The 23320-nt window shown below is 39.7% G+C and overlaps 1 protein-coding gene across 1 annotated transcript in view; it reads left to right on the forward strand.

Moving 5' to 3' along the window:
* The window catches only part of ARMC2 (armadillo repeat containing 2), a 107530-nt gene that overhangs the window by 59058 nt on the left and 25152 nt on the right, over nt 1-23320 (forward strand). Inside the window, exons 11-12 of the mRNA XM_045865275.3 lie at nt 11872-12017; nt 16374-16473. Coding sequence (XP_045721231.1) covers nt 11872-12017; nt 16374-16473 — 246 coding nt within the window. The remainder of the gene's footprint in view (nt 1-11871; nt 12018-16373; nt 16474-23320) is intronic.

Raw genomic sequence — 23320 nt, forward strand, 5'->3', positions numbered from 1 at the left:
GAATGTGCTCCTGCTGCGGTCACCAAGCCCCATTTGCATCAGCTATAGAGTGTCACTGTGTGTGTGTGTGTGTTTACAGACCTGGTGGGGGGAGGAGATATCATTTGAGGCTATTTCATCTGCAGGGACCCTGAACTGGATATTCTCTCATATTTCATTAAATTGAAGAAAAGCTGTTTTATATCACATGATTGATAAAATGTAAGCCACATGGCTTCACAAGAAGAGCAAATGAAGATCTACTCCTGTAAACGTGTAACACTGACTGGCTCTTCGCTAGCCAGCTCATGCGCACATGCAATCAAACAGATCTGGCCATGTGCAGAATCGTTTGTTCACACTAGTTTGCAGAACTCGGTAACTCTAGCTCATGAGACATTTTTTTTAAGCAACTTTGTTCAGTAGAAAGAAAATCAGTAAATTACTGTGGCTATGAGCCAGAGAGCACATGGCAAGGCTAAAAAGACAAAGGCAGGCAACGTTTGGACAGTTGTGAGTTCCTCTCTTTCATGACTTTCAACCCGGAGAACCTCAGTAAATTTAGCACACTATCTGGGGACCTCCTGTTACAAAACTGTACATTCCAGCATCTGGCACAAATGCTAGAGTCATTGTGTTTCCCTAAAGCTGCCCTTTTGGACGTCCCGAAGCTGGAGCCTGAAAGTTGTATAGGATTTGGGAAACTGGCAAAAGGGAAAGAGATAAGGTGTGTTTGGGGCATGCTGAGGAGGTAGGTTGATCCAGAGCAGAGGGGTTCCGTGAGAGTCTGTGAGATTCATAGGCCACAGCCCTGAGTCTCACACACCAGACTGTGCAGTGTGGACTCGGAGGAGCCGTTGGAGGTGGGCGTGGGGGGGCGGGGAGAAGGAGGTGAGATCAGAGTGGCAGAAGGATGAATGTGCATGAGATAGGAAATTGATCAAGACCACAAAGCTGAAAAGTGATGGGAGGAGAATGTATCAGGGGTACCAACAGATTGGAGGGCTAAGATCTCACACACAGTAGCCCCAGTTAAGAGGTGTTACTAGCAGTTATTAGATTTGAGGCAGATTATAATAGAGCTAAAGGAATGAGATCCAGAAATGGGTGTGGAAGAAAAGCTCCTCCACAGCATCTGGGCTAATGTGGCTTACAGGAAAAAATACTGATGTGTTGAAATTTTTGAAGCTTTTCTTTATGTTGTTTCATATATATATATATACATACACACGTATACATATACGTATACATATACATATATGTGTATATTTATCACTGTGTGGCCGAAATCAAGAGACATTGATTTCACAGGTGTTGGTGGAGGGGCTGTTCTGTGCCAGGCATGTTCTGGGTGGTGAGGAAGATAGTGGAGGATGGGACAGCTGCCAGTAGGGGCCTACATTTCGGAGATCCCCATGTCCAGATAATAGTATTCTGATGCCTTATTCTTCTACAAAATCATGGCATTTCCACACACACAATGCTGCCTTCAGTTCTGCCGATCAGATGCTTAATTGCATTTTAAGAGGATGAGTGTTGCTGCTCGGAAGGTCTGAAGGCCACTACCTGTGCACCAAGTGGAAGTATAAATACTCCCAGTCTGGAGATACAACTTTGTCTGTAAAATTGCAAGAGTAAGGAAAGTTAAACAGTGCACGTTTACTGAATTCCAGAATACTAGAATTTCAGGAGAGCTCCCCAAAACCTGGAAAAAGAGAAAGGTCAGGTAAAAGGCAAAGGCCCCTACATGTCAGTAGTGGATTGCATCACCCAAGGAGGTGACAGACAGAAGTAGGGATTTGTCAGTGTCGATCTGGAATGGATTATCAGGAGGTGTTAGGGTTCATTTCTGACTCCTAAGGCTAACATTTGGGAAGGCATAACACAGGAAAACTGCTGGAGTCCCCTCCATCAGAAAGTCTGTTGTGGTCTCCTTCATGCCCCCTTCCTGGGGAATGGAGAAGAGTCTTCTGTATAAGTCATCATCACAACCAAGCCCTGATTCCCCTGGTGTTTCGTCTGTCCTCTTGTGTTTCGAGAACACCCATGCAGAAAGCTGCTTTACTCTCATTGAAGAAAATCTCAAGGTATCACATTTGTAGTTAGGTAATTTATAGGTATATAATGTAACTGTTAAAACCCAGATTGTCTTGAACTAACATTCCTATTTTTTAGTCCTTTGTATTTCCAACCTTTCTTCTTTACAGCCTGACTCATTTGATTTTGAGTTAAATCCATAGAGAAGTATATTCTTTCCCCGCTTCAGGTACGTTTTTGAAGTTAGACTGTCTTGCAGCACCCAGATACCATGGTTTGCTTCTATCCCTGCCTCTCATGCTGGGCTCACTTCTTGAGGTCTGCAAGTGTCACCCCAGAGGGTCCTTCAAATCCTAGTCTTTCCCCCTCCTTTGCTCAGTACATCTCCCCTGTCATCTTCTCCTTTTTCTAAGAGGAAATTTCTTGGTAATGTCAGTCCTCCTGCCCCTTGTCACTCCCTACTCCATTCCTTCACCTTGGCTTGAGTTTGGGGAAAAGGAAAGTGAATTAAACAAAGAGAGATGACTCAGACATTAGGAGCCTGGATGGTTCAGAAAATGATACTATTAGAGAAATAGAGAGTTATGAGAAATTAGAGAGTTATACAAGGAACTGATTTGGTGAGAGGATGAAATTATGTAGTCTTTATTGAAAACTCTAAGTTGCCAGCAGAATAGCCAAGTGGGGCTGTCTGGTGAGCGACTGGAGTTATGAACTAGCGCTTAGCAGAGAAAGTAAAGCTAAGAAAACAGATTTAGGGTCACCTGCATGGAGGTGATAGAATCTGAGAACAGATTCTTTAAAATGGCCAAATTTGTGGAATGGGGAAAAAAAGTGGTCAGAAAACTAAGAAAGGACAATGTACAGGAGAGTAGAGATCTTAAAAGCATGGATTGGGTTGGTCAGCTTTGGCCAACAGCACCCACGGGAAGAGGACTTCTATCCTTTGTATGGAGAAGTTTGAGTAGGCAGGTGGGATGGAGTCATGCTGCTGGCGGTCCATGTTCTCTTTGACACTTGTATGAGTTTTTTATCTCTGTATTTTTTAATTAAAATGTGTTTTGATATAGTTGATTTTTTAAAATCATTCTAAACCCTAGAGTAAACTCCCTGCTTTGACGGATTTGAGTTCACTGCTGTATTCTGTGTCTGGTTTCTCCTCTACCATGTCTTCAAGAGCCTAATGGTCCATTTGGCTTTGTACCTGGTGCTGGGACAGGGCTCTCTAGTGAAGAGGCCAAAGGCCTGAGCTGGCCTTTCAGCTCTGACCCCAGCAGTGCTTCTCAGTCTCTGAACCTTCCTTTCCTCATCTTTAAACGGCCAGCTTAGGGGTGCCTGGGTGGCTCAGTCGTTTGAGCCTTTGTTGGTTTTGGCTCAGGTCGTGATCTCAAGGTCATGAGATCAAACCCCAGGCTGGGTTCTGCACTCAGTTTGGAGTCTGCTTGAAATTCTCTCCCTCTCCCTGTGCCCCTCCCCAGGCTCATGCACACATACTCTTTCTCTCTAAAATAAATAAATAAATAAATAAAATCTCTTTAAAAAAATAAAGGACCATATTTTTTTTAAAAGATTTTATTTTTTTATTTGACAGAGAGAGAGAGAGAGCACAAGCCTGGAGCAGGGGCAGAGGGAGAAGCAGGCTCCCCACAGAGCAGGGAGCCCAATGCGGACTCAATCCCAGGACCCTGGGATCATGACCTGAGCCGGAGGCAGATGCTTAACTGACTGAGCCACCCAGGCACCCAATAAAGGACCATCTTAATGGGTAGTTGGGAAAATTAAATGAGCTGATCTATGAAAGCACTATAGAATAGGACATGATACATAGCTGGTACATAGTTGGCACTCAGCAGAAATTTGTTCAACAAAGTAAGATCAGAATTACCAAAACCTGAAGCTTCAAAGAGCCATTTCTTCTGATGAGAAAAAAAAATTAATCACAAGAAATTAAAATGACAGAGTTAGAGGTGGATTTCAAATGTTGGATCTTTTTCATTTTTCTGTCTTTGAGAGGCTATGTGGAGAACCATGCTGAATAGAAACTAAAGTTGGAAGGGAGTGTTATATCAGCAGCATGGGACTCTGGGTACTTAATGGAGCCCAAGTCTCAGAGCTGACTCTTCCCTGCTTCAAGGATCTGGGGAATTTAAGAGATGCCTTTGACTGAAGTCTGGAGATTCAATGAAGCAGTGATTTACATTATGCTAGTAATTAACAACTGTACCAAGGTGGTTGGGGTCCTTTAAATCTTTAGTTATATTTTATGGTTTTAAAATGTGGAGATTAATGCTTATTTAGGTAGTTAATTATTATGAGTATGCATACTTAAGTAGGAAAGTATATTAACTCCCTTTCTCTGCCTTACCTTGCCTATGGGAAGCCTACCTCTCAGACCATAAAATCAGAACCAAGGCAGTAACTTCCACCTGATGGAAACTTGCTCTGGTTATTGGGGGAAATAAACTGCATACCCATGAGAGCAAATATTCCCATGGTTATATTTCTTGAATTCTTTTTTTAAATATTTCTTAAATTCTTACAGTTTTATTGGAGATCTGATGATTAAACAGAAAAAAAGAGGGGCACTGTGTGGCTCAGTTGGTTAAGTATCTGCCTTCAGCTCAGGTCATGATCCCAGAGTCCCAGGATCAAGGCCTGCATCAGGCTCCCTGCTTAGCAGGGAGCCTGCTTCTCCCTCTACTCCTCCCCTTGCTTGTACTCACTCTCTCGCTCTCAAATAAAAAAATAAAATCTTAAAAAAATAAACAGAAAAAAAATCTTTTTAAAGCATCTTTTTTGAAGGTTTTGTTTGAATAGGAAATGAGCAAATGAGGTCATTTATTTTCTTATTGTTTTAATTGCATATAATTTCTAATACAGTGAAATGTTCAGATCTTACATGTTTGATGAGTTTTGACAAAAGCATACAGCCATGTAATCCACACCCCTATCAAGACGCAGAAGATTTCTATCACCTCAGAAATTTCCTTCCACCTCTTTCCAGTTAATTCCCACTCTCCTACCCCACAAAGGGAACCATTTTTTTCTGATCCCTTTCACCACAGATAAGCCCTGCCTGTTCTAGAATTTAATATAAATGGTACATAACAGTGTGTGCTTTTTTGTGTCTGGCTTTTTTTTTTTTTTTTTAACTTTCATTCTGAACTAAGTATAGGCTCACTAGATGTTGCAAAAATAGTACAGAGAGGTCCCGTGTCACCATCATCCAGCTTCTCCCAATGGTGACATCTTACATAACTACAGTACATTATTAAAACCAACAACTAGAGTACTATTTCTTGCTCATTTTCTTATAATATATTGTTTTTGAGATGGGATGCAACTTTTTTTGTTACAATCTTTGGTATTGGTTATTAGGCTTGCTAATTTTGTAATGATGTATTTGTCTGTGGGAAGGGGACCGCTATTTATTACTTAGGACGCTTCTTTTCTATAAGGAATAGCAGTATTATAGCTGATAACTCACTCACCCAGTTGGCATGAGAGACTGGGCAGTCAGAACTCTGGCCCTTCTTCTCCACTCCTCCTTTTCCTGGGAAAGACCTATGAATAGGTAACTTATGTTCACCTCAGACTTTCCAGGGAAGGCATATCTAAAGATCTGGGGAGACTCAGAGACCCCAGACATGTAATGTAATGGCTTGGGTTTTGAACCTGGATATAAGAGAGAAACTAAGGCAGATGGGGAGGGGGAGAAGATTATCACCATGGTTGAAAACTGTAATTTATAGCTGAGGCAGGGGGGCATTCTAATCCTGAACCTCTGAATTAGACCTGCCTACCTCATCACAAGCTGCATCTGCCCCAGGAGGAGCAGGGGAGAGCACCTTGTTCTCCCCAGTCAGGAAGTGAGGGATGGAGCATGGCCAGGAGTATCATGCTGAAGACTATCTCTTCACAAGGAACATCGAGCATGGGAAGTAAATATTCCTATGCCTATTGTTTCCAGGGAGAGACGTTTGCTTCTTAATTGCTGTCATATCTCCTCAGCCTCGTCTCTTCGTTGTAGACATATTAGCTGTGGCAATAAAGAAATGTCACTAACTTTAACATGTAATCGGGGAAAATTGTTGTTATTACTTGGTAGTTCTTGGTGTTACATTATCTTTCCCAGACTCATTTTCCTCCTTTTACTGCATTGACATACTATGTAGTTTATATGACATTCAGAATTTCAAGTATGCTGATACGTGGAATAACCACCACTAGCAGAATCAGCTACCTACTCATTGTACCAAGGTAACTGACATAGAGGCAGTAACCGGAGAGTAACGAACATAGGCAAGCATTAAATAGAGTCTCAGAACAGGGCACTGGGTGTTCGAGAAGGACAGAATCATTTCCTGCTGAAGGAGGACACCCATGGTAGAAATGTGCCAAATGGGCTCCATAGCCAGGCACCAAGCAGTATCAAGGATTATGAATTAATATGACTTTCAAATGCATAGCTCTTAACTCCAATAAAATGCTTAGGAATGTGGGGGCACTCGTAGTTTCATGGGTACAGTGGCATCTTGTCATTGATGTCTCTTGTCTCAGCCAGAACTGTATGAACCATCTATGAGACAATCCGAAACTCCTCCAGTTACCACAGAGGCTCTGGTTTGGGCATATATGTGGTCGCAACTGGGCACAGATCCAGAAAATGAATGTGCTTTTATTAATAGAGGGAGATGGTTTTGCTGAGGTTGGAAAATGGTGTGGCTTTTGTTCTTAAATCATTTGACACTGTTTGCGGTCTCTGGCGGCTGTGTTTATTCTTTCACATCATCAGCGGGAAGTGAACCATTTTGCAGTTGGCAGTTAAATTGAGATAAAGCTCGAGGGATTTTGGTTATGGATATTCCAGATGATTGAGAAATAAAATGAATGCTTTTAGAGAAGGGCCAAGTGGAGTGGGAGAGACAACAGACAAGGAGCTGGAGCTTAGGATGCCCACCTACCTGGTGGCTGGTGGACTTTCTGAGACTTGGTTTCCTCATCTGAAAAGTGGGGCTTGTAATACCCTTCCTGTCTGCCTCATGGGGCTGGTTTAGGGAGCAAATGAGATCAAGTTTACAGGGTAGATTTATAAACCATAAAGCTGCTCAAATTCTTTCCATAATCACATTCAATGTATAAAAATAAATAAAACTGAATCCTCATGCTGATGTTGGTAGAGGAAACATAATAACTTTCAGACTATTGATGGTGTGGTTTTTAATTGCATTATGTTCCAGAGGTTTCTTTGAAAGCTGGTTTTTTGAAATTGGGAAATATTTCTTCAAGGAACAATATCATGATTGATGGTGAAGTTCCCAGGCTTGCCAAAAAAGACTGCTTAACTTCTGACGTACTGAAACAGGAGTTCTATGGTGGACTGTGAGCTCCAAGCCCTTGTGCTCTGTGGCTGAATGCCTTCTAGGGCAGAAGCTGGTGGGTTCCCTGGGGACTGAGGATTCTGATGGAGGAATAGTGCAAAGGGAAGAGAGAGGGCCAACCACTCTGGAAATGAGCAGTGTGCGGAGGCTCAAGTCAACCAACCAGCCCTCCCTACCTTGCGTCCATCCCACCCCTCGCACACCCCATTGCAGTAAAGCCTGCAGGAATGGGGCCCCAGCTGCTGGGCCTGTATTGTCATTCTTTTTTTTTTTAAAGATTTTATTTATTTATTCATGAGAGACAGAGAGCGAGACAGAGGCAGAGGGAGAAGCAGGCTCCCCATGGAGCAGGGAGCCCGATGCGGGACTCGATCCCAGGACCCTGGGATCATGACCTGAGCCGAAGGCAGACGCTTAACCGACTGAGCCACCCAGGCGTCCCTGTATTGTCATTCTTAAATCCCGTGATATCAATCAGGAGGGCCTCATATTTTAAGACAACGATTTCTTGCATTTGCTAAGGTTTTTCAATTAATAGTTGAAAACATAACTGGAAATTGATAACTAAGTGCCTATAATCAATTTGAAGAAAAGATATTTTGAATTCTAATTTTGCTATATTAAAATGTTGTTTATAAATTATAAAAGACTTTATGAATTATCTAATCACTTCTCAATATAATTTTTCCCTTTAAAATGTATCTCCCAGTGTCACCGACACAGTGAGAACTTTCAACACTAGAGAGGACAGCTTTGCCAAACTCATCAGCAATTTTGCTTGGAGATTCTGGTTGAGGGTGGGGGCCAGTACCTCTTATGATCAAGGAATTTGGAGACACAGAGAGAGGAAGCTGCCTCAGAAAAAAATGAGCACCAAAAAGTTGTAGAGTGTAGCTCAGTCCGTTTTCAGGAGCAGATTAGTAACCAGAATCACACCAGAATGTTTCTTTCTTGGCTTATACCGAAAAATGTAGGGTGACGCCTCAGTCATCATCTCATACTGGCTAAGAAGCAAGGACACTTAAATTCTTATCAATCATCTTTGTAGATGATCAATTCCATATTCTTCTCCTTTCTCTTCTTCCCCCTGCTTGCCTCGCTGCCCCATGCAGTTGTGCGTTAGGAGATGGGAAGAAAAATAATTGAAACATGTTTTTCTGTTTGCTCTTTCTTGGTGAGATGACACGTGGGAACTGCTCCAGTGAGCCCTTTGGAAGCTCAACAGGCATCGATGTAATCATCTAACTTGCACTTCTTTTTCTGTCCTAAAGGATTTGAGATGGCTTAAAAGATTATAGATAGTAAAACAGAAAAGTACATAACTAAGCAGAGCTAGGAACGATATAAATTGGAATGGAAAGTTAAGAGCCGGGTACACTTCTGCAAGCTTAAAGCTTGGACTTTGGTGAACTCCTGCTTTGGGGGCAGGCCCAGTGGGTGGGCTTTCCTGGGGGGAGGGCAGGAAAACTCATTAGTGATTTCCGCAAATAGATCTCTGTTAAAAGTGGGAGCAAGGTCAAAAGTTAAGTGGGTTGACTAGAAATTCGCCTTTACCGTTAGCGCAGGATTTAACTAGACTCTCCTCCCCCACCCCCCCACGCCCAGTCTTAATACATTTTTTTCCCAGAAACAGCCCCTTGTCTGTGCTTGGCAGTCAGCCCCACCTCCACCCCCGCAGTGAGATTTGTGGCTCTCAGCCAGCCTCTCAAAATGGGGGGCCTGCCCTGCTGCCTTTGCCTGGTGACCTCCTCCTGATCCTCAGCCCTCAGGGCTTTAGGCTTGGGTTTACCACCAGGCCTCTGCTAATCCCCTTCGCTTTCTTGCCAGAGGCTTCTTAAAGGAGAAATCCTCCTTTTCTGCTCCCTTGTCCCTTCATCTCCTTGTCCTCCTTTTTTTCTTCTTCTTTTTTATTTTATTTTATTTTATTTTTTTTTAAGATTTTATTTATTTCTTTGAGGCAGAGAACAGAAGCGGGGGAATGCGCAGAGCGAGAGGGAGAAGCAGACTCCCTGCTGAGCAGGGAGTCCAATGTGGGGCTTGATATCAGGACCCTGGGATCATGTCCTGAGCTGAATGAAGGCAGACGCTTAACCGACTGAGCCACCCAGGCGCCCCTGTTTTAATTTTTTCTAATGAGATGAGGAAAATGGTCAAGAGAGAGGAAAAAACTGAGGTTGAAACAAGAAAATAAAAGCTCCTAAGAACACCACCATCCCTTTTGCTGACAGTGTCCCTTGCCAGAGGTTGGATGAGGGGAGCAAGAGGACGGCTATAGATCGTGGTAGGAAGAGGACGGGTTTCTGTGTGTGATGGTTAGAACGGGTATTCCACAGCCTCTGGCTGCCTGACTTCAGGTCAGGATTCACACAGGCATCTGGGCTCTGGACTCCAAGTGGGAACGCTTGTTGAGTCATTCCTTGGATTGATGTAATCCAGCAGCGCTTGAGTGCCTGGGCTGTCTCTAGAGAAGAACAGGTAGAACCAGGGTCAGATGATGAGAATTTTCCATTTTATCGTGGTGATGGCCTGGAGAGCCTAAAATGATGTATTAGCCTTCACAGAAGACCATTCCTTAGCTTAGGAGACTCTGTTGTAGATCCACGGCAAAGGGGAATGCTCAAGTAGTTTTTCCTCCCTCCAATGTTTTGGGTGCTGAAGCTTTCAGGGAATAATTTACTGAATTGCTGTATAATTGAATTGACTTCAGAAGACTTGAACACATTTACTTGAAGCATTATTTTTATTTTCTCTGCTTTAAAGATCGTCAGTTATATTTTTGTTGCTGTTGTGACAAAGGAAAACTAATCAAAGATACATATCTTAATAATTGTTGTTAAAGTTTATTAACTATGGCTATAATGAAGCTTTATATTTACATAATGCTTTACAGCACACAGAGACATTGTTACATGTTTCCATTTGATACACAAAACCACCCCAGGAGGTGAGCAGGGATGGTAAATGCTTTACACAGATGAGAAAGTCGGGAAGTCAAGCAATGAGTGGGTGCCTCAGTCACGTAACTAGAAAGAGATTTGGGACTTGAATCTTCATCATTTGACTCGAAGGCCAGTGATCCCTCTTCTGCATTTTGGGTGTGGAGCTCCACAACAAATGTGGAGATGGCAACCATGATGTTTGAGCTCCTGTTAGAGGACAGGTGGCAATGCTCTTCACAACTTTTGTCTCATTGAATCCTCACAACTCCAAGGAGCTATCACCATCCCCACTTTACTGATGAGAAAAATGGTCCCTGGGAGGTTCACTTGCTAACCAAAGCTAGTGAGTGGTGGGGCTGGAGTTTGACCAGGTGTCCAGCTCCTGAGCTGACTCTTCTTCACCAAGAGTCTGCCTTGTCCTGTTCAATGAGGAAAGATCACACTGCATATTGAAAGTATTAGAGAACTGCAGCATTAGCTGTACTAAACTTGACGTTTAGTAAATTAGATTTATGGAACCGTTCTCTTCTCCACTTTTTTTTTTTTTACAAATTTGTTTACTTATTTTAGAGAGAGAGAGAGAACAAGGGGATGGGCAGAGGGAAAGAATCTCCAGCAGACTCCCTGCTGAGCTGAGCATGGAGCCCCACGTGGGGCTCGATCTCATGACTCTGAGGTCATGACCTGAGCCAAAACCAAGACGCAGCTGCTTAACCAACTGAGCCTCCCAAGCGCCCCTTTTTCTTCTCCACTTTTAGACAAAGATAGCTTTCCTGAACATTTTTTTATGAAATAAGACAAATTTGGGGGCACCTGGGTGGCTCAGTTGGTTAAGCATCTGCCTCTGGCTCAGGTCATGATCCCGGGGTCCTGGGATCGAGCCCCACATTTGGGCTCCCTGCTCAGTGGGGAGTCTGCTTCTGCTTCTCCCTCTCCCACTGCCCCGCCTCCCTGCTTGTTCTTTCTCTCTCAAATAAATAAATAATATCTTTAAAAAGAAAAAAGACAAATTTTCAAGAAATCAATACTTGGCTCTCAGAAAAGAATGAAACTAATGGTCTTAAATATCCTTTGGCTAGAGCATTATTTATTTTTTTATTTTTTTTATTTTTTATTTTTTATTTTTTTGGCTAGAGCATTATTTGATGCTACACTTAAAACTATGGAAGGAGAGGTTTCTAATCTGTGAAACTGATGTGGCATGTCACAGCGTGAAGTGAACGTCTTATGAGGGACAGCTAACAAACCCAGATGATGACTTATTTAACCCTAGGGTTTTGGTATACTAATTGCTTATTAACATGAATTTCTCATTCTTCACCTTTGAACCAAAGTAAGCTTTCTTTGTATTCATCTCTTTTTTTCATTTCATGCTATTTGTCCTTAAGCCCATGTTGTCTAGTAGAAGACGCCTAACAGGAGCTTGGTTTTGCTACTGACTGAATGAAGATCGTAGGACAAATTGTGTGGTACTGATTGGTGTTGCTGTATTTTCCAATTAAAAAAAAAATGGCGCAAACCCTCTTTTATCCTAGGTGACTGCTACACTGAGAAACTTGGTTGATTCACCACTAGCAAGAAGTAAGTTGCTGAGCATCAGTGCCCTTCCCCAGCTCTGCACGGCGATGGGACAGTACGAGGCCGACAAGGATGTGTGCACCAATATTGCCAGAATATTCAGGTAGGTGGACGAGGAAAACAAAGTCAACTTACACAAATGCTAAGGCTTACATTTTGGGTTATCTTTAATATTTGTGTGTGTGGCTGGCAAGGAATCCTATTTTTGCTTCTTACTTCTCCTGGCAGCAAAAGTAAATCTAGTGGTCCAAGTTCAAAATAAATGATGTACAACGAATGACCGCGTTTCCTATGTATTCCTAATGTGATTCTAAACTCATCCATTGTAAGTCACCTTAGTTCTTTGGTGAGTTGTGAGTTATCCTAGGGTTTTTACAGAATAAACAAAAATTCCTCTTAGCTTATTGGACATAAAGAACTGTATCACCAAACATGATAAATTTTCTGGTACATTTGGAAACAGTACTTAAGGGTTATAACTCAAAAAGGGGAGCGTTGCTTTGAAAGTCTGATCTGAACTGATTTGTAGTAGAAGGTTATTTTATTTCAGTTGTGTGACTGAACTTTGGCTCACGTATTCACTCGTCATGTTTACACTTCACCCCAGAAGTAATGACTATCTGAATCCAGGTCTCTTCAAAGCAAGATGTTAAATTTCAGAACTGTCTTTAAATTATGCATTTGTATTTCTTCTCTCACTGCTCTCTGCCCGTGTTTATACATTATTATCCTAGGCCTTTCTTAAACTTCACTGTAGTTGTTTAACAAAATAGAACGTTTTCTGAAGATGTTACTATTATTAATAGTAATTGACCCCAGGATGAGGATGTGAGTCCAGATTTGATTTTTCAGCACTGCACTTTCCGATCTGGGTACTTAATTCTGGGTACTTTTCACTCCCATTTTGAAGCATTATAAAAATCATACGTTTTGTTTTTGTATCTGGTAGCATGTAGGGATCCAATTAAATTTTTTTTTCCATGTGGATAGTCTGTTGTCCCAGCACCTTTTATTAAATATGTCTTTTTTTTTTTTCCCCACTGATTCTAAGTGCCTAGTTAGTCAAAGACAAGATCCTATATACTTGTAGGTCTATTTCTGGGCATTCTGGTCCATCCTCAGATCAGCACCACACTGTCTTTACTGTTAGAGATTGAAGTCTTGCTATAAGATGAATCCCTCACCCCTTTTCTCCTTTAAGATTCAAATTCTTCCCTCTTTCTCAAGAATTGGAGAATCAGCTAAGGTTTGTGGTAGGAACATTAGGGTTTTTCATGGAATAACACTGAGTTTGTAGAGCAATTGGGATGCAAGTGGGGAGAATTGACATCTTTATGATACTGAGTCTTCCACCAATAAACATTTATGACATTTTCTTTTATATCTTCCCATAAAATTTTATAATTTTCTCCAAAAAGATTTTGCATATCTTTTGTTAGATTTATTCCTTCATGGCTTTTGCTGCAACTATGAATGCAATCTTTAAACATATTTTTTAAGGGGATTAAGAGGTACAAACTTCTATTTATAAAATAAGTAAGTCACAGGGAAGAAAAGTACAGCATAGGGAATATAGTCAATAATATCGTAATAACTTTGTATTTTGGCAGATGCTGGTGAACATTACATAATGTATAGAATTGGCTAATCGCTATGTCATACACCTGAAACTAATATAGTAGCACATGCCGACTATAAAATATGTGCATAAAATATTTCCTAATAGGTTGTTGCTGGTTTATATAAATAGTATTGATGTTTGCTTATTAATCTTTATCCAGGAACCTTGATGAAATTTAGGTCTAAGAGTTAGTCTATAGATTCTCTTGGATTTTCTATGCAATTTGTCTGCAAAGAAGAATAATTTGGCTTTTTTTCCCCCCAATTATTACAACTCTTCCCTGCTGTCCCCACCGCTTCCTTACCACATTGCTCAGGATGTCCCATACAAAGTTGTAAGAGTGTTGGACCTGCTGCCTTTCTCCTGACTTTAAAGAAAATATTTTTGTGGTTTTACAATTAAAAAAAATATTTATTAAAGAGGGCACATATTGAACGGAGCACTGGGTGTTATACGCAAACAATGAATCATGGAACACTACATCAAAAACTAATGAAGTAATGTATGGTGATTAACATAGCATAATAAAATAAAATTTAAAAAAAAGAATATTTATTGTAGGTTTTCGTATATGCCCTTCAGAAGGTTAAGGAAGGATCCTCGCACACTAACAGATGTTAAATTTTCTTGAATGCTTGCCGTGAATCTATTCTGATTATGTGGATTTTCTTTTTTTAATTCATTAATATAGTAGATCCCAGATTAATAGATTCTCTCATGTTAAGCCGCTATGTATTGCTAGGTTTAATTAACTAATAATTTGTTTAGGATTCTTCATCTGTGCATTAGATTAACCTGTACTTTTCCTTTCTCACATTTTCCTTGTCTGGTTTTAGTGTCAAGTTTATACCAGCCTCATAAAATGAATTGGGAAATACTCCCATTTTTTCTCTTTTCTAGAAGAATTTGTGAAAATTAAACTTATCTGTTTCTTGAAAAATTCATAGAACTTCCTTGAAAAGCTATTTTATCCTAGTGTGTGTGCCTGCACACATTCATGTGTGAATATCACTGACTACTGCTTCACTTTCTTTAATGGTCATATATCCAGTCATATTTCCTATTTGCACTTGGGTTAGTTTCAGAAAGTTATATTTTTATAGGAATCTGCCCATTTTATCTAAGTTTTCAAACAATATAAAGTCATTCCAAATTTTCTCTAATTATCCTTTTAATCTCTGTTGCATTTCGAATCATGTCCCCTTTTATTTTTATTTATTTATTTTTTTAAAAAAGATTTATTTATTTATTTGAGAGAGAGAGAATGAGAGACAGAGAGCATGAGAGGGAAGAGGGTCAGAGGGAGAAGCAGACTCCCTGCCGAGCAGGGAGCCCGATGCGGGACTCGATCCCGGGACTCCAGGATCATGACCTGAGCCGAAGGCAGTCGCTTAACCAACTGAGCCATCCAGGCGCCCGTCCCCTTTTATTTTTTTACTAATAATGTTATTTATCAAATACTTAGATAGCGACTACTATGTGCCTGGCAATGTTCTGAGCACTTTCCAAATATGAATTAATTTATTCCTTATAACAACTTTAAAGGTGGGTACTACCCTTATTGTCTTCATTTTATATATAAGAAACTGATTCATGGAGAAGCTCAGTATGTTTCTCAGTGTCATACAGTTGGAATTCAAACCAGGGGGTCTGGCTCTGGAATCCATACATTTAACCACTATGTCACACTGCCTCTGCATTGTTGATACTGATTTTCACTCCTTATTTTGATTGCTTATGATGTTTCTCCTTTTTTCTCAATCGGTTTCGCCAAAGGTTTGCCAACTTTATTAGTGTTTGCAAAGAACCAGCAGATTTACTGATCCACTCCACTGTATGTTTGTTTTCTATTATATTCCTTTATTCTTATATGTATTAACCCTTTTCTTCTACTATCTTTGGATATATCATATTTTTCTTCTGTTTTAGTTAGAAATTCAATTCCTTTTTAAAAATCCTTCTGAAGACTATAAATTTTCCTTTAAATAGTGCTTCAGCTGTATCCCACAAATTTTGATTTGTGGTATTTTTAGTTATTCAGGTCTCAGTGTTTTATTTTTAAACTTTTATGTTTCTTTGACCCATAAGTTATGTTTTTAAGTTTTCAAAAGTATGTTTTCTAAGATACGTATTCTTACATTGATTTCCTAACTTAATTGTTCTTTGACCAGAGAACGTGAGCTGGAAGACACCAGTTCTCTGAACATTTACTGAGACTTGTTAATGGCCTGGTACATGGTCACGTTTTTACAATATTGATGATGTTTTACCTAGTAATCTATCACTTAATGAGAGATTTATGAACATCTCCCAATTTGATACAGGTTGGTCAGTACTGCCTTGTGGGTTTTGGTTGGTTGCTTGTTTGCATGCCTTCAAAATTCTGAAGCTGTTCTCAAGGCTTTTAGCTTTCAGGTCTATTTTGCCTGATATTAGTATATCACTACCCTCCTAGTATATTCAAGCAGTTTAACATTTGTTTCTCATGGGGTCCCAGGGGATTCAGTGGTTGGTAGCCAAACAGAATTTGTGTAAATTTCTTAGCTTGTGGTTTCTGAACCACATGGATAGTGTAAATTCACACCATATACATGCGTTAGAGGCTTCAAAGGATCTCCTGCCTGCACCCCCCGCCCCCACCGTGCCCCCAGAGTCCAGAGCAGACAGCAAGCCTCCTTGTGGTTTCTCTGGACTGGTGTGTGGAGTGTTTGTAGACTCCTTTTCAGGCACTGGGCAATGCTTTGAAAGTCTGTATTTAGAGTAACCCTATGTGTATTAGAACTTTCTGAGAGAAAAAAAAAAAGTGTATTTTTATTTTCCCATTTGGCATTTCTGCAGCAAACTTACTTCTTACCATGACTGCTGTGTAGCCTTGGCCAACTATTCCAGATGTTACGCCTTGTTTTTGAAACTGATAAACAAATACCAGAAGAAACAGGTCAGTTCTTCATGCATTTAATTCTTCACTATGTCTTTGCATTGATGTATTTGTGTAAGCTCATGTTGAGTAGTCTTATGTTTTGAATGTACCAGTTTCTATGAGAAGCTTCCATTTGATGTGTTAATGGGCGGCCCCAGGAGATAGTTACCGGTAGGAGTTGAGGAGGGAGTTGTTTTGTTTTGTTTTGTTTTGTTTTGAGGGAGTAGTTTGGGGCAGAAATGGATGCAATAGGATGTTTGATGTGGTAGGATTCCTGGTTTAGGGAAGAGGGTGGGTGCACAGTGTTGTTCCTCCCAGTGATTTATAGACCCTTACATGAGAATCCACTTGGGGTGGGATGGGGGTTATTTCCAGGCCCCACCCCAGACCTGCTGAGTCAGATGGGTGGGGAGGGGCCTGGCCATCTGCACTTCAGTGAGGACCACGGGGACCTCTGATGCAAAGTAAAGTTTGGGATCCCCTACACTGGGTATACTCTAAAGATTCTTCTATCCCTGAAATTCTCTAATTCTTTGACACTTTAGTATTTAGATGAAATTCTTCTAAAGTAAGGTAAGTGTTAGAAAGAAAATAATTTTGTTTTAATGGATCCAGTAAAAGTATATATAGTTGTTTAAAAAAAGGAAGAAGTCACAAATGACTCCACCTTAATAAAATCATAATAGTACAAACATTAAGTTTTATTATAAGTTTTTGACTATTCATTAAATGCAGTTTATTTTTATTCAGCTTTATAAATGATTAAGGTGACATCAACTCTTTAGTGAGATGTTTTATACATGAACACAATATATATTCATTTCAAATATGGTAAAATCTCAGAATCACTAAGTTTAAAACCAAATAATTCATGTGTATACTAAGAACATTTTAATATAAAGCTTTGTGTTTGTATTGGCCATCTCAAAACCACCTCAAAGTATAATCCCTGTTTGCCACAAATAGCAATGAACTTATTTTTACCCAGCCAAGTACTTCTGCCGAGAATGACGAAGTTTGTCAGATTTGATGCTATTATTAGCTAATTTATTAAAAGGTTACTAGTCTCTTTTTGGTTAGACAGATGACAGAAGTTTCTATGCTCATATTATACCATTACTACATTTTGAAGATGATACAACCTTGCTTAAAGTTAAGTTTTTATTTAGCTTTTAAGTAGTGATTTACAAATATGCACTTGAGTTTCTGATTCCGAATATTTGGGTTACAAATGCCTTTCCCTATATATTTTGTATTTTCTCTAAACTATACACTTTGAAAGATTTCAAGGTACAAGAATTGCTATGTCAGGGGAAGAATGGATTTGATTAATCTACCTGAAAGTATTCTCAATCTGCTATTAATTGAAGTGTCCATTAAGCACTTATTAATCTAGATCTTGGTACAATATATTATCTGAACTGTAATCTTTGGACAAGTGAATTAATCCAATGAAAAGCTTAGGTACTCCTATTCCTGGTTGTCTTTTTTTTTTTTTTTAAAGATTTTATTTATTTATTTGAGAGAGAGAGACTGAGAGAGAGAGCACATGAGAAGGGGGAGGGTCGGGAGGGTCAGAGGGAGAAGCAGACTCCCTGCCGAGCAGGGAGCCCGATGCGGGACTCGATCCCGGGACTCCAGGATCATGACCTGAGCCGAAGGCAGTCGCTTAACCAACTGAGCCACCCAGGCGCCCCCCTGGTTGTCTTTTTTAAGGAAAAAAATAAAATGGTAAAAAGATACTTTACTATAGATTAAAAGAATTCTTCTAGATCTTATACTTAAAAAGTTTAGTTATGGATTTTCTTTTGAAATCTTATTTTATGGACTTTCATTGTAATTTTATTTTGTCATCATTATTCTTTTTTGTTTTGGTGTTCGGATCATGGATGATTTAGATAACTGTAACTGGAGAAGACACCTTCGCTTGCACTAGAATTTTCAAATGTGGGTGAAAGAAAACATTTCTGCTTAACAGTTTGATTTCAAGTTATGTCATAACCTGTAATTTTTTAAAAAGAAGAAAACCCATCAGTCCAGTACTGACAGACAAATAGTCCTATTGTTCTGTAGCATTACTAGTAAATAGCTGTTTGTTTTTCTGATTATAGCTCGGATGATGGCCACATTTAGTAAACAGACAAATATCCTGGTATCTTGCCACTATGAGACACTTGAGATGTCAACATAGTTAAGAGTATGCTTCTTCTGGTTCAAGGGACTGTCTTAAAGTTTAATTGGCATAAAATTTTACCACACCTCTTAGTGAACTACTTTTCACTTTGGACCAATAGTTATCTGTAAAGCAAAATTGGTGTTCAAAGGCATATTTTTCTCTGTTGATCTATATGATAATTTTGCTTTCCTATTAAAATTATTTTGGTTCGAAGAAGAATGAAGAGCTCCTTGCAAACTATGTACAGTACATGTTGTTTCCAGAACCATCAAAGAAATGTATAACTTATTAAATTATTTTTATCATTGTGGTAAAAATCATATTCAGATATATTACATATTTCCTTGCCTTCTTAAAGATACTAAAAATAATTTAACCTCTTCTTGATGCCAAAGATCAATATTACAAGTATTAATTACTACTCTAAGGCTATTTGTCCCATCCTGGGAGCACGAGCCTGTTGATGAGATTCTTTAAATGTCTGTGTCTTCTTTTTGTAGATGTCTCTCTCTTCCTTTTCTATTGATTGTTAACTCTGCCTTTGGTAATTTTCACTTACCTTTTGTGATTATTTGCTTGCAATTAGGAGGGGAAATTCATAATAAAACTTGTTAAAAGTATCACCTAAAAAAGTCTTAAATAAAACTGAATGTGAATAGGCTCTTAGTGAGCAGACCTGAGGGGACTCTTTGATGAAATATCCCTTGTCACTTCTCATCTTCAAGGGCCAATTAATATTACAAGATGTAGCTCTTGTGTCCTCTCCTCTGTGAAGCCTTACAAGACCTTCAATTCCTCCCACATCCGTGCATCATTTTAAAGATTTAAACATAGCCAGTACACCCAGCTAGTACACCCAGAGCTAAGGACCCAAGCAGAATGTTCCCTAATCTTAACCACTTCACTATAATTAAGAAAAATTATCCAAACCTTAGAAATAAGATGTTGGGCTGGGAGGCTACATGTCCTGACAAAGTCATGCTGGGGAACTGTTTAATAGGCAGGGCTTAATTCTCCATGAGAATGTATCTGTGTTTAAACTTGCTATTTACTATTTGATTAGAACCCAAGCACTATAAAGTTACACATTAATTTGTAGATTTTTCTCTGGTAGACAAGATAACCTCAAAATCTATGGTTTTATGACCCTGTAGGCTATTAGCCAGGTGTGTATCTAACCTAGTAATCTAACATTCTTTTTAATGCTTGTAAACACCCAATTCTTTGATTATTCTTGGAGCCAACTTAACCATTGTATTGGCTCCCTCATTAATGAGATAAGTAATTTTTTTAATGTGTTAATTTTATATCTGTATGAGAGTCATGTTGTTAACTCTTCAGAAATTATACTTTGACTCTATGCTGTGTTTTACTTATCCTAAAGAATGAAATGTTACAGTTTTGAACCATCTCTGATTTTTTTCTAGTAAGAAAAATGGATACGTAATTTATATTTTCCTCAAGACCAAAATATTTTAGAAGAGCAGGGAAATTGTTCAGGCTACAAGGAAGTAGTTATGTGTCCCAATTACTTCCTAAAATCATTAACCAAAAGCTCCATACTCCATAGGTCTTTGTAAATATTTCTTTGGTGAGCCTCCAAATGGTTATTTTTTTGTATAGCTGCCTCACCCACTACTGGGAATTCCTGAAGGACACAGGCCTTGTGTTTTGATAAACCTGAGATGATGCTTGGCGTAGTAGATGCATGATAAAGTGCTGAAAGAATGAATTTTGAGTATTTGAAATGCTTTGGAATCTGTAAAGCATAATAAAATATTTCTTCTAGTATTCTAGTACTTCTTCCTTAAATATTTACTTTCTTTTTCCTACTTTGGAGGAGGAAATAATAATAATTTTTTCCCACATTTTTCACATTGGTGAACTGCCATACACAAGAGTAAAACAGAAATAATGGATTTTAAATTACTTCAGACCAGTGTAGCATCTTAGGTTCATGTTCCCAAATGGCCAGGTGAATATGATTTGTATTTCCTTGCTTTTAGAAATAAAAGTAAATCCAGAAATCCCATACCATGCATGTTCTGCTGGGAGTGTATTAATCTGCAGTGACTAAAAACTGCTACACCTGAGATTTATTTGAATGTTGAGGCTTTGAACTAATCTTTGGAAAATCCAGCAGCCCTCCAGCAACTTACAGAATTATTACTTTCTATAATTATTTTTGTTTATAAAAATCCAAGACTAAGTTGGGTTGTAGACATATACTTTGGAAGATTGGTAGTCTCTTAATATACATAGCTATCACTAAGCAATTAAACAAGCAGAGTCTATATACCTTATCTTTGTTCTGAGAGGTCAGTATTAACTTTGTCTTAAAAGTCTGAGGGCTACACTGGTAATCAGCAGAGATTTTATTTTTCTGAGATTCATTTTTAAATCAAATCGTGTTCATGGCTAAGCATATTTTCAAAGAATAAAGAAACAAAAATCTCAAAGGAAAAAAAAAAGGCAAAGGAAGGAAAAAGAAAAACCCCTACACACACCTCTTTAAATGATTTTATCATGCTGGTGAGGAGCTTCACAGGAAACTGTGCCTGCCACTTCCATGGTCCACCAACAGGGAAATTCTGTTTTGACCCAGGTATCACCAGGGCTGACGGCTGCTGGGAGAAGTAGAATATTTCCTCCTCTATCTGCTGTTTTTCCCACTGAAGAGAAAAAAAAAAAAAAAAGGAAATTGTATGAGAAAATGCCAAAAGGGAAAAAAAAAGTGAGAGAGAATTCCCTTTTTTTTTTTTTACATTATTCATATTCATCTCTTGTCAAGGTAAAGTCTGACTTCTGCATATAAGAATAGGGTCTTTTAAAAATGCACTTAATCTGTGTCTATCAGGTCAATGATAATGAAGGGTTGGTGCATTTTCACTTTTATTTTCTGCACCTCTGTGTTGTGGGAATTTGTTACCGGGAACATGGTTTTTTTTATTTTTTTAAAGTGATATTATAAAAACAGCCAGTAGGTCTTAAGATGGAGAGATTCTAATTCTTTCTTGATTTAAGTCAGTGGTAGCTCCTAAACTTGGCTGATCATCAGAATCTTCTGGGGAGCTTTAGAAATACAGGTTCTCGGGCCCCACCTTCGGAGATTCTGATTCTGGTCTGGAAAGGGGCCCAAGAACCTATTTTTAGAGGCTCCTCAAGTGATTGAAATGCATGGCAGCTCTGGGAACCCTGTGGTATAAATTGTTAAGGTTGTTCCTTAAAACAATTTTCTCCAATATTGACAGCAGAGGGTTTCTACAAAATCTCAAGAGTTTTTGTTTTTGTTTTTTTAAAGATTTTATTTACTTATTTGGCAGAGAGAGAGACAGCTAGAGAGGGAACACAAGCAGAGGAGGAGTGGGAGAGGGAGACGCAGGCTTCCTATGGAGCAGAGAGCCTGATGCGGGGCTCAATCCCAGGACCCTGGGATCATGACCTGAGCCAAAGGCAGATGCTTAACGACAGAGCCACCCAGGCGCCCCTCTCAAGAGATTTTAAAGTGATGAATCAAACCAGCCACACAGGGTCAGTCTTTCTCTGCAGGGCCTGTGGCTGACAGTGAATCTCCCTTCCGAAGTAGGAGCCAAACTAGCAAGACAAACAAGGGGCTGGTGTAGGAGTCCCCAGCAAGCGGGGATAACCATGCCTTTTGCTTTTTGCACCAATAGCTGAAGGCTTTCTTAGCTAGAGAAAATGAGATGGTTTATTAGACTCTTCCATGAATTTTTTTTCTGCCAGACATGTGTCAAAACAACTAGTCCTGGATGAAAGAAAACAAACCAAAAAGGAGTCGTCGGACCACACCCAGTGATAACACTGATCATGCTTTATGAAACAGCTGTCACACTGGTGAGGTTTCAGACGCTGGTCGGAATGAGCCACTTAGGAGAGGCGAGTTCAGGCTTTCTCCCGCAGGACCCTCAGAAAAAAGTGGCCTCAACCTCGGGTAACTAGAAAAACCATGAGTTGTTGATTCGCAGTTAGTGAAGTCACCCCCAAATTTTATTGTTAAAGTAATCACCGTATGTTCCTGCCGATGTCCTGCTTTGAGAAAGTTCGGTGTAGACCCATACCTAAACTTTGTAAGTTTGCAACAGATACATTTGAGGAAGCTTAGCGCGTATACAGACGATGGCCCAGTTGGCTCTGCCCCTCTTTGCACACAGCCCTCCAGTGAGGTGGGCCTGTCTGTGGCTGATGGCTGTGGTACCAGCCAGGGTTTCTGGTTTATCAACAGTCTCAGAGAAAAGGAATCCACTCCTCCCAGCTCTTTCAAAGGACTTCCTCAGGGAGAACAAGGGAAACTTCTCTGGCTCATGTCTGAGGAGATTAATTGGTCCAAGATCCATGGTACAACTAATAACTCCAGTTCCCACACACACACAAACGGAGACTGAAACACAACATATCAGTCAGCTTGATGCAGTTTGAAAGCTAAACTTTAGCATTAGGTAGAACATCTATTACAAATGCTAATCAAAATTCAATTAAATGACAAATCTCATTTAAGAAGTGTGCACATATTGATGCTTTATGGCGTAAACTACATTTGGTACAAAACCAAATGTACAAACAGATGGGCCTAGTAACGCAGGAATGAGCAGGGTCAATATCATTCTTGCAAATCAGGGCCGGCCTAGGGGGTGCCTCTGACGTCAGCATTGCTGCATTTAGCATCTCTGC

Source organism: Mirounga angustirostris, unplaced genomic scaffold (genome assembly GCF_029215605.1).
Source record: "Mirounga angustirostris isolate CCGP_5_RB_7025 unplaced genomic scaffold, mMirAng1.0.hap1 SCAF_8, whole genome shotgun sequence".
In the NCBI taxonomy this organism is placed as follows: domain Eukaryota; kingdom Metazoa; phylum Chordata; class Mammalia; order Carnivora; family Phocidae; genus Mirounga; species Mirounga angustirostris.